Consider the following 12,898-nt stretch of genomic DNA (forward strand, 5'->3'; position numbering starts at 1 on the left):
AAACAAATGTAATTTAAAAGGCAAAGCATAAAAGAAAGAGAACAATCATGCATTGCTCATAACCTATACAGGAATTTTAAAAATTATGTCTTGTATACTAATATACCAGGACCACAGAATTTAGTCACCCATAAAGGATGGTAGAGGGCAATTCCTAAATTTCAAAATTACACCTCACAATGGGAGCATCATTTCTGAATGTCAGGGAGGTAACAATCTGAATCGCTATGATTTTAAAGAAGGGCTTAGTAGGCAAACACTGTACACCAGTAATAGCAACTATAATGCAGCAAGTCATAAAAAGTGCTAGAAATTACCATGCAGTCTATATACTGATCTGGACTGGCTTTTCCATGAGAAGTAATTTGCACTAGACTTAAAACGATTGACCAATGCACCTCGATAAAGGTGAGAAGTCATGATGTGCCAGGAAAAAGCAGAGATAATACATCTACTACATTTCACTGCCATTATGTTCTGATTGTTTGGCCTGCAGGTCAAGAGATTTAATCAGTGCAATTAGACCATCCATGTGTATTCCCAGATCACATACAAGCCAAACAGTCAGCTAGACTGATAAGTACATTTGACTCATTATAGTGTTACCAAGTACATGGTGGCCTGTAGTATTTTTCCAGTTCCAATTAAATGGTCTAACTAACGAGCAGTTTTTCTCTTAACACAAATGGGAAAATAAAAGAAGACTACAACATCCTCTTATGGGTTTGTTAAGGAAGCTTATTATTGTCGATAAAGGAGCAATGCAACTTTCATTGTTTTATCCTTCTCCTCTCCACCCCTACAATGTTTGCTAAATCCCATTTATATTGTGCCATACTGGGACAAGGAAAGCATGTCAAATTTCCACCTTGATGCCATTTAGGACCAACATGCAAAATGATGGTCTTTTACAGAGAGTTTTTTTGCATCTATCCTGCCTCATGTGAAAAGTAGTGCAAATTACTGGAGCAAAAGAAGAAAATGCAATGTAGGACAGACCTAAGGAATAAAACAAAAAGATTTTTCTCCGCAACAACATCCACTGTATGTAAGTATACGATGTTAAGTATATGACTTCATTGATCCATATCCGCTGGCACAAACAGATCCATCATAACTTTGAAACTGATGCAGTTTAAAAAAAAAAAAAAAAGTTTTAAAAGAAAAATGTCGGAAGATAAATGCCTTTCATGTTTCATGCCTTACAGGAGAACTAAAGCCTAACTAAAGAAGTAGCTAGAAATGTTGTACATTATGTTATGGGCTTTTGTACCAGCCCAAGGCAACCACAGCCCTTCAGTAGGGAAAATCTGTGTCTCCAAAGATGCCCCAGTAGCTCCCCATCTTCTTTTCTGCTGATTCAGTGCACATGCTCTGTGCTGTTGTCACTTATACAGTACACATAGAATAGAAATGTCACAATATACGGCTTATTAGTAATTAATACAGATAATTACTACATGGCAGCACAGAAATCAGTGCAATTAGCATCAGAATTTAATAATCAGCCCTGTAGCAGCTACAGACAAACCTAATTTTCTGCTTGATAATTTGCGACAACCCCTGAGCTTAGCTTCTCAACAGTTGCTCAGAGATGGTGACCCCCTGTGACAAGTTTGAAGCCCTGGATCATTGCTGCTATTGAGAAGCTGAAATGTTAGGCTGGTGCAATAAGGTCATTTTATAAAATATGACATTTCTAACATCCATTTTTAGGGTTTAATTCTCCTTTAAAAGCAGGCCTGGACTAGGATTTCATAAAAAGGCCCCGGCATTTCAAATACAGAGAGACCCCCACTAAATTGCGACTGTCTATGGCATCTTACAGTAGCCCCTCTGGCATTTGCTAGACTCCACAGATTGCCAGTCCGAGCCTGCCTGAGATCAACACTAGTGGCTAAACGAGACAATGCTCCATGATATGAAACACTGTAGCAAATTCAGACATCCCTATGGGAATTCTTTAAATTCAGTGATGGCTCATTGCTTCTTCCAACACTTTGCACTATTGCCATATAATGTTACCCAATTCAGACTTAAAGATCTTCTAAGCTTCTGGAAAAACGTCACATATTCTGGTTTTAAGATTAATAAAAGCCAATAAAGTGGGTTTCATATATGGTCACCAGGCAGGCAACAATAACAGGCAAGTGGTATATCTCAATAAAGGGGTTGTTCACCTTTAAGTTAACTTTTAGAATGGTGTAGTGAGTGCTACTCTAAGACAATTTGCAATTGGTTTTCATTTTTTATTATTTGTGGTTTTTGAATTATTTCGCTTTTTATTCATCAGCTCTCCAGTTTGCAATTTCAGCAATTTGGATGCTAGGGTTCAAATTACCATAGCAACCATGCATTGATTTGAATAAGAGACTGGAATAGGAGAGGGCCTGAATAGCTTCGTGTTGGTACAGATGCCCAAAATATAAATGTACAACATTTCTAGCCTACTTCTTTAGTTAAGCTTTAATTCACAATGTCCTTAGCATATTTATGGATAAGTGCAGAGGACCTCATCTCTGTCTATATGAATGTTGTGATCACAGCCTTAATGAACCCCAACTGGTTTAATATTTAGTGGTGAACACAACTTTCCCTTTTTTGCTATATTATATAGTGGTGGCAATCCAACACACTAGCAAGTTATGGCAAGATAAAATCAGTTTATATTTGTACCTTCTAAGTGTAAATAATAATAAAAAAAGCAGTCTTTTATCTAACTACAAAAGTCCAGTTATGTTTTTCTTTCTTTCAAAACTGGGCACATCCAGCAACGGTATATTTTGTATACATCAAAGTGATAGATTCAGGAACTTCAGGCAAAATACAAGAAAGGTTAATCTCACATGTTGAACAGTGTGTCTAGTTTAACATCCTTGGGATCAGTGCAAGATGAACTAAAAACGTACTCGACTTCAAATAACACACATATGTACAAACAACTATATCAACTGAAAAGCTTTAATGAAAGTATATTGGAAATTTGCTTATAATTATTTTTTTTTTCATTATGCATTAAACAAAAATGTAAAGGACCTCTTTAATTTGGAGTGTTAAAAATAGATGTTTGCATATGCATGTGATGGTCCCCTTCACTCTATTGTATTGCCAAGTCGTGGCATTTGGAGAATGAACATTCACTGATCAAGCTCACATTTGAGGCAAGGGGCTGTTCAGCAACATTCGGGAAGGTTTGGTAGTAGTAAGTGTGGAAAACATTCAACATCCCAAGTATTGCTTAATACACTTCCCCCATTTACTGCTGATTCTCAGCACAGATTTCAACCGCCCCTCCTCTTGAAGTAATACTCCCTGAGATTTCCCCTAAAACATATAAGCTCATTGCTTTACAAGGTATTATTTAAAAAAAAAAAAAAAAAAAAAAAAAAAAAAAAGGGGAAGCTAAACAATTGGCAGCATACCGAAAAAAGTAGGAGTTTATTGAGGAACTAAATGCTTCTAACATTTTTTTTAAAGTGCAAAAGACAATTTTTAAAACAATTACAAGATGGTGCAGACGCCCAGTTGTGGTATAGGTCTGTGGCTTATATTCTGCCACTGCTACCATACATGCTTGAGACAAGCATAGTGATCACAATAATTAACCCCTTTATAGGGGAAAAAAAGTTTTGAAGTTATATAGCAAACCATTGGTCTTTACAGAAAACCAGACCCAGCCACAGGGCTTTCCTCAATACTCCCAAAGCCTGTAAATACATACAAGACAATGGTGATTTACCTCCCACTTGGAATAGGTTAATGCCAATGATGCAACAAATATCTAGTTCATATGAACAATAGGTACAATTTACAGAAACCTTATCTACATGGGTCTGATGGGTTTAAAAAAGTTAAAAAAAAAAGTTATATTAGGGGTGAAAACAGATAAAATTAAAGGCTGAGGTGGGCTAGTTCTTTTTACTGCATCACTTGGTTCCTATGTTCTCGCATTCTTTATGTTTTAAGTCTGCACTTCGAATAGATTAGAACTATAACATTCTGTCATAAAATACTTGTTATTTTTGTTAAAGTTTTCATTTCTAAATTACACTGCAAATAATTCACTCTACCATGTAAAATTAAAATTTCTGAACTAACAAGTGCATGTATTCTTTTAGTTGCAATATTGGTGTGTAGGCACTCAAGTCATTTTGCCTGGTCATGTGCTTTCAGAAAGAGTCCGTGCTGCACTATGGAACTGCTATTATTTCTCCTACTCAATGTAACTGAAGGAGTTTCAGTGTGACATGGATTTTTACGATTGAGTGTTCTTATATGTACCAGGGAGCTGTTATCCGGTTACCTTCCCAGTCCAGCTCCATGTCAGATTTCAAAATTTAATTAAAAAAAAAAAAAGTCAATTTTCTCTTTTGAAAGACTGATTTTCACAAATCCAACTCTGCTGGATTTGTGGAAAAAACAAAAAAACAAAAAGGTTCTATTTTTTCTTTTCTTACTATAGTTAAATAAACAACACGTTCTAATAAAAACAGTTTATCATATAAAATAAACATGATTTACAAACCCAGTATTACAGAGCCAATATCAAGCCACATGTGAATACATTGGTGTGGTTGGGGATGTCTGTTGGCTTTTGATACCTGGGAAGGGGGGGGGAACAAAAACAAATGCTTCAGAAACAAAGGCTCATATTATTACAGGAATGCCGAAGGTCTTAGGCAAAAAAGAAGTCCATGTCATACAAAAAAAAAATCCAATAAAACAGAGCAGACTGTCAGGCACATCTCTGACAAGGGGCATAGTCAAAGCTTGGGCTTTCCTTCTGTGTGCACTGGGTAAATCACTGGATCTCCCCCAAATACAATCTCTTGTCATTGGAGGCAGAGAGAACTGAAATAGAAAAGGTGGTTACAATTAAATCATGTAGAAAAAAAAAATTACAGCTACTATGGATAAAAAAAAAAAAAAATGAAGCATTACACTAAACAGGAAATGGTTTATAAATCAATACATCATTTTCACAAAAACAATGGCTTTAAGTCAGAAATGATTTGTCAGTGTTGGCTGAGACTATATGGATTTGCAGGCTAAGGTTATATGGATTTCTAAGCTACTAGTATTAAACATCCTACTTATACAAATAAAAATAGGATTTATCTTGTCATGGTGTATCTTTGTCTTTGGTATCATCCTCTCCTTGTCACCTGAATATGGGTGACAAAGAGAAATATATTCCCCCCCCCTCCAAGTCTAAAGCTTCAGATACATCCAAAGATATAGCTGAAAGGGAAGAAGATTCACTTCTATTGTGAGTTTTCTAGAGGGATGTTATGCAATTTTGACATGGCTTCCCAATAGAGTCCACAATTGATCCAGCAATGGAGTCCGCTAAGGAGGGAAGAGTCTGAAGCGAGGCCAATGAGTATTTTAGCTAGACCACCCAGAAAGGAACTGTGAGAGCAGAAGGGGGATCAGCCACAGAGCCCTGGAAAGTCCCCTCCATAGGAGATGTTTCCCAAGTCAGCAGATTTGCTAGAAGGACAGTATTCTTCTCTCATTGCAGAGGGGCAGCCAATTATCTGGGTGGTCTAGTCTCCTTATTAACCCATTGCGCAATGTTTTTCTGTATATTTATATAACAATAAAAGTAAAATGTTTATAAATAAGACATATTTTGCACTTTCAAAGTTAGAGAGAAAAGTAGTAGACAGAGACTTACTAATTGGCTCCTCAGGGTGAAAAGCCACCTCATTGACAGACCCAGCGTGACCAGGAAGCTTGTAAAGGACCCGGCGTGATGTAGTATCCCAAACATAAACAAATCTAAAAAAAAATAAAAAATATGTATACATATATTATATAGAGTTCATATTTCATATATACATATATGTGTGTATATGTATATATGAAATATGATCTCTATATGTGTCAGATATTAGGACAGAACATGAACAAACTGTAGTTACCTGTCTGCGGATCCTGCGGCTATTTTGCTTCCATCAGCAGACCAAGAGCAACGTAACAGGTTCTGTTAAGGAAAGAATGTTTGGCATTACTCTTATTTTCGTATAAAGAATTATCTGAATTAGGGAGGGGAAGGCGCAGGTTTCTTCAAAATGGGATATTACAATAAGGAACGAATGATGATGTATCCATTTTCTCCAACATGAAGTAGTACACAGTATCTGGATACATTTAAAGCCTTTTGGATTTCACCTAAATGAAAATACACACCTTTTCAAAGTTGTGCACATTTCCTTGGAATATCTTCACACATCTCTCTTTTGGAGCAAAAGGGCGGACATCCCATACACGTACTACAAAATGTAACAGAGAAATTAACTCACTGGCAATGCAATCCTTTAAGCAACTCCTTAATCTGTTCAAGATACATAAGTCTTGCGCCTTTAAAAGGGCATATAACTACTCACCTGTATTGTCCATAGCATTAGACAGAAGATAGGAGCCCTCAGAACTGAGGCTAAGCCCTGTAACAGAGTCACCATGACCTCTCATTGTATACATAAGCTTGTTTTGTCTCAAGTCCCATACCTAAAGAAAAAGTAAGGACATTTTACACCTTTTTACATCTATGAACCATTCTCAAATTCAGCAACATGGAGCAAACGTTACATGACAGAGCTGGTTTGGGCTGTCTTGTTTGATGGGTAGCCCCATAACCAGTCAGCCAAATGGGGTGGGGGAAGAACCAAGAGATCAGAAAAATAGATCTATGCCTTAATAATTATTGCTTCTTTACATAGCATTCCTAAATATGCTTGGTATGGTCAGTACCGCTTTAGCAAGTAAGAGCCAATCACCTTTGTGTTTACTTGCCTTGATGTCATTGTCAATGCCTCCTGAGATGATCTGGTCACTGGTGTCATTGAATGTGACAGATAGTACTTGGTATGTATTTTGAAAGGTCTGTACTGCAGCCTTTTTCCTGAAATCCCATAGCTGTTTGACACAAAGTAACACTTAGTAGAGTCATGAATTCCGGTATTCAACTCCTCCTCTAGTACTACCAGGTAGTACACCATCATTAACAGATCATAATTATTACCAACCTTTACTGTGCCATCATCACTCCCTGTGCATATAAGCTGAGGTCCCCTTCTTGCTGGGTAACATGAATTCACAAATGATGTATGTCCCTTTAACCGCTTCACCCTTTCTCCTGTTTCACAGTCCCAAATAGCAACAGTTTTATCAGTTGATGCTGAGAATAGCAGGCTGAAAGAGAATTCAGGGACTATTATCAATATTTCTATTTTACAAAAACATGATAAAAAAATTTCCTTGAAAATATATACTTAGGATGCATTGCAGTTCACTACTTCTGGGTTATAGAAGGCAACAGGAAGCCATCATGTCATTGGTAGATATGAAAATAGTACATGCACCACAATAAGCTTAAAGGGATACTGTCATAGAAAATTTTTTTTTTTCAAAATGCATCCGTTAATAGTGCTGCACCAGCAGAATTCTGCAGTGTAATCAGTTTCTCAAGAGCAAACAGATTTTTTTTTATATTTAATTTTGAAATCTGACATGTGGCTAGACATATTGTCAGTTTCCCAGCTGCCCCCAGTCATGTGACTTGTGCTCTGATAAACTTCAGTCACTCTTTAGTGCAAGTTGGAGTGATATTACCACCCTCCTTTCTCCCCAGCAGCCTAACAGCAGAACAATGGGTAGGTAATCAGATATCAGCTCCAAAGTAAAATCCAGGTCACAAACAGATTCAGTTAGATTGAGTTGGAGAAACAACAGCTTGCCAGAAAGCAGTTTCATTCTAAAGTGCTGTCTCTTTCTGAAAGCACATGAACAAGCAAAATGACCTGAAATGGCTGCCTACATCAATATAAAAAAATACACTTGCTGGTTCAGGAATGACATTTTATATGGAAGAGTGAATTATTTGCAGTGTAAACAGTGTAATTTAGAAATAAAAACCATGACAGAATCCCTGGTGCATGTAGTGTTAAGAAAGCAGAAAAAGATTAATTGATTGTGCAATTTACCAGAGTCTACCTTTTAATTTATTAGTTCCAAGTATTTTTGTTTTTTTATTTGCATATATGTAATGTTCCTATTAACAAATAAAAGTAAATGCGATGTCAAATCACATGCCTAATCAGTAATACATTTTTATGCTTTGTACCAGCTACAACACATTGTTACTGGCACAGTGTCTGCATTGCGTAGAATATCACATTGCACATATTTCAAGCACTGTTTGCCTTTACTCTTCTAGATATTAAGCTACATACTGTGAAGTGAAGTTACAAGGAAGTAGAGGAGATCAAACAGCCCAAATGATCAGTGCATTTGTTAAGCAGAAAATTATAGGGATAGAGATACTGCAGCCCACAGGCAGATTCGGGGAGATTAGTCTGCCTGTGTCCCCTGACCCTAAAGAAAGCAAAAATCAAGGATCTCAGGCTCTCCTGTTTTTGCAGCTTTCCAGAAATTAGGATGCTGCATAACGAATCCAGTATCTGTAATATGCAGGTTAGCTATGAATACCCTTAAAACAAAAATTAATACATAGCCCCAGTCCAGGTAAATAACCTACCTCCCATCTGTATTATAATGAAGCTCCATCACTGCTCCACTATGTCCTTTCAAAGTTGCATAATTGTCACAGTCGCCATATACATTCCATAGCACTACAAGACAAAAATCAAAAGAAGCTCACTGAGCAACTTCCCAATTGTCTAAAAGTAAAATAAACATATCTTCATATACAGATACAAATTATAATTAATGTACAATGCAGCATAGGACCAAAATTGAAATGGTGCGAGATTCCTTGCAAATTACAAATTCAGATGGTGTCAGATGTTTCTTGCAAATGGGTTAACCACCTGCACAGAAAATTGCAAGTTGTTAAATTTCCTTAATATGTTTTACAGGAGGTAGTTTCTTTTATTCATCATTTTAAATATTTTCAAAAAAAAAACAAAAAAAAAAAAACAGTATGTATGAAGTGTTCTCTACAAGCACAAAATCACAGGGGATGCAGATTAATCTTTCATTAAAGGGATTCGGTCACAAGAAAACATGTTTTCTCAAAATGCACCAGTTAATTGTGCTGCTCCAGTAGAATTGCACTGAAATCCGTTTTTCAAAAGAGCAAAAAGATATTTTAATATCTTATTTTGAAATCCGACATGGGGCTAGACATTCGGTCAGTTTCCCAGGTGCCCCCAGTCATGAGACTTGTGCTCTGATAAACTACAGTCACGCTTTACTGCAAGTTGGGGTGATTACACCCCCCTCCATTTCCCTCCCAGCAGTCTATCAACAGAGCAATGCAAAAGCAGAGCAAAGTTAAACTAGAGACCAGCTCCCTAACACAAGACAACAGCTCCCTGGTAGAAATGAGAATAGCACTCAATAGTAAAAATCCAAATCCCACTGCGACAAATTCAGTTACATGTAGTTGGAGAAACAATAGCTTATCTGAAAACTGCTCCATCAGGAAGTTCTGGCTTTTTGTGAAAGCACATGACCTGAGATGGCTGCCTCCACACCAATATTACAAATGAAAAAATATAAACTTGTTGGTTCAAGAATAAAATGTTACGAAATAAAGAAATAAAAACACCATAAATCACGACAAAATCCCTTTGATGCAATTTTACAAAAATCATGTGAAACACAGCAGTTTAGCAGAGGTGTTGACCAATTAAGTAATTGTCATCTGGTCAAACACCTGCAAAAATACAAAATTTAAAAATACGTGTGAAAATTGCTTACGGATTAGTCTGTCAAATCCTGCAGAAGACAAAGTTACACCATTGGGATGAAATTTGCAGCAATATACTTCTCCTTCATGACCAGAGAGCAGCATGATTGGAGCCTGAAGACTGGATGATCTTGGGGGACCCTGCAGCAAAGTTCAGAGAATCAAAAATCCAAGTAAATTCAGTTCCACTTATTTCCTACATGATTATATTATTTAACCTTAAACTTGTATTATGTTATAGATGAGCCATTTCTATTCTAACTAGTCTTTTTATTTATGCTATATGGTTGTTGGGTTCACAGACCCTGGCCGCCAAAAAAAAATAAGACTTACTTAATCTTACTTATTGTTTATCAACCTATTGAAACCCTTCTATAATCCATGTTTGGGCTATATGGTTGTTGGGTTCACAGACCCTGGCAGCCAAAAAAAATAAGACTTACTTAATCCTACTTATTATTTATCAACCTATTGAAACCCTTCTATAATCCATGTTTGGGCTTTGTAAGGTAGATAATTAGATGCACAAGTAATCCTCTGAAACAAAAAAGTTACAACAGTGGCTGAAGGAAGAGGACTGTAGAGCGGAGATCTTTTTATTGACCTCAAAAAGACAAAATATGGAAGAGTTTCCATTTCTCTGTACACCCGATTTATCTCAAGAAATAACAAAGCATAGATTTTGTGATTAAAACAATAGACAAAAAGTATGTTCAACACAAGTTCTATTCATTGCTCATGTTGAACGACAGGCTATGCTGCCCCTTTCTTCACAAAAAAAATAAAAATCACTGACTGGTAAAGATTTAAGAGGTATTTTTTTCTTGTATATATTTTGCTTCTACATTTTGTAAATGGTTACTTATGTGTTAATACATATGAGATATATATATATATACTTCGGGTGCGTAGGTCAATTTTGGTTATATGAAGATAGAAGGACTCGCACACCATTTTCCAGTGAATAAAACAGTGTTATTTTATTCTTTGATGCATCAAAGAATAAAATAACACTGTTTTATTTACTGGAAAATGGTGTGCGAGTCCTTTTATTTTCATATATACACACACACACACGAACAATCCCTGTTTTGTTTAAAGGGTAAGGCATTTTTCAGTAGCAGCATGCACAAAATGTCTGTCTTAAATATATTGATAATGGGTTGAGTGCAGAGGACCTCTTGTATTGGTCTATGTATTTTGTGGTCACAGCCTCATTGCACCCCTGCCTAATGTTTTTAAAAACTAGTGGTGAGCACAACTTTCCCTTGTTTGTTATAGTTAAACAGGAGCAGTGACCAGCTCCATGTTGTAGCTCCCACCCTTCCCAGCTATAGTTTGGTGATCCCACTGGTGTCTAATAAAAGGGCAGCCAAGTTTGGGAGTTTTACTTTGAAAGCAGCTAGTAAGTTGCAGGTAAAACTTGGTCCCTTTGTAATATTTATAATTAAGCAATTGAATTCTTAATGAATCAGATGAAAATTGAGCGTAGGACTGGCCAGATATGGGATGACTGACGTAGTTGGCCATCTTAAATATATTGCAATATATGGACAAACAATCCTTGTTTTGTTTAAAGGGTAAGGCATTTTTCACTAGCAGTATGCACAAAATGTCTCTGTCTTAAATATATTGATAATGGGTTGAGTGCAGAGGACCTCTTGTATGTCTACATATATATCTACACATATACATATAGTAATAAGCATAAAGAAAAACCGCACCAACAGGTCTTTATACAAAAATAGAAAAACTTTTATTGATCAACGTTTCGGCTCGACCGCTGGAGCCGTCTTCAGGAACGGCTCCAGCGGTCGAGCCGAAACGTTGATCAATAAAAGTTTTTCTATTTTTGTATAAAGACCTGTTGGTGCGGTTTTTCTTTATGCTTATTACTATTGATATAGATAGATAGATAGATAGATAGATATATATATATATAACCAGCATACAGGCATTGCTCTTTGGTTGTCCGTGCGCACTGTCTAAATTTACATATACATACATACACACACATATATACATATATATATATATATATATATATATGTATATATATATATATATATATATGTATATATATATATATATATATATATGTATATATATATATATATGTATATATATATATATATATATATATATATATATATATATATATATATATATATATATATATATATATATATATATATATATATATATAAAAATATATATATATACATACACACACACACACACACACATACATATTCGGATCCTAAGGTGGGCCGAAACGTTGGACGCGAGGATTTATGCAAATAAATACAACTTGATTCACTTGATAAATGGAGTGCGGCGCTATGTGAAAATTATGTGTGTTAATTGAACCATCACCCACGATTAGGAAATCCAGATCAGAGTGCAGCTGCCTGATGAAATTAATTCCACATATGTCCAATGAATGAATGAATGGTTACGCTAACAAAAAACACAAACACACTATGCCACCCTGACTACTTATCTAGTAGGTTTCTGTGAGATGTAATTAAAGGGGAACTCAGGCTTCCAAAGCAAAATTTGATAAAGAGGCCCAGATAACACAGAAACCTCTAATATACGCATCACAGTTTCCGGTTTCTTCAAAAAGTATGAATAAATGCCATTTTCTATGCTGAAATCCAGCTGTTTAACAACTCTTCTCTTTCTGCATCATTTGAAATCCTGGCAGTGAAGGAGGGACTAAAACACCTATGTTACAAATTGTAACAACTACTCCACAGCTTACAGACAGCATGCAGGAACTACATTACCCACAATGCATTGCACTGTGATGATACAAAGCCAGCTCAGCAAAGTAGTCAGAGAGATCAGCGAGCTAGGTTTAGAAACCATTAAAAATCATGAAAAGTCTTCATATTTTTTTAAATGATGTATATTGCAAAGTTATTGAAATTATTTTATCTTTGTAAAAAGGCGTAAATTATGTTTTTGTGGCGTTCCCCTTTAACCCAGGCTTCAAGCTTACCCTTTCATTCAAACACTTACCGAAACCACCAACTCATTCCGTGGTTTTTTCGCCAGTACCGGCACCAGTTCCATTCCCTTCCGCTTGTTTTGTTCGTTCATGTTTCCAAGGACTCCCTCCAGCTTGTCGGACACACACAAACCAAGCCACACTGTACGACTTCTCGCGCTTGC

General features: G+C 36.2%; 1 protein-coding gene across 1 annotated transcript; it reads right to left on the minus strand.

The window, feature by feature from the left end:
- Positions 1 to 4,478: 4,478 nt before the first annotated feature.
- On the minus strand, positions 4,479 to 12,868 carry snrnp40.L (small nuclear ribonucleoprotein, U5 40kDa subunit L homeolog). The gene is given in 10 exon segments (NM_001086355.1): positions 4,479 to 4,851; positions 5,681 to 5,784; positions 5,928 to 5,989; positions 6,196 to 6,278; positions 6,393 to 6,513; positions 6,799 to 6,921; positions 7,032 to 7,197; positions 8,543 to 8,636; positions 9,730 to 9,859; positions 12,746 to 12,868. Coding segments are annotated over 10 exon segments (1,014 nt in total). The 5' UTR covers positions 12,827 to 12,868; the 3' UTR covers positions 4,479 to 4,801.
- Between the last annotated feature and the right edge of the window lie 30 nt (positions 12,869 to 12,898).

The sequence above is a fragment of the Xenopus laevis genome, chromosome 2L (assembly GCF_017654675.1).
Source record: "Xenopus laevis strain J_2021 chromosome 2L, Xenopus_laevis_v10.1, whole genome shotgun sequence".
Classification (NCBI taxonomy): Eukaryota; Metazoa; Chordata; class Amphibia; order Anura; family Pipidae; genus Xenopus; species Xenopus laevis.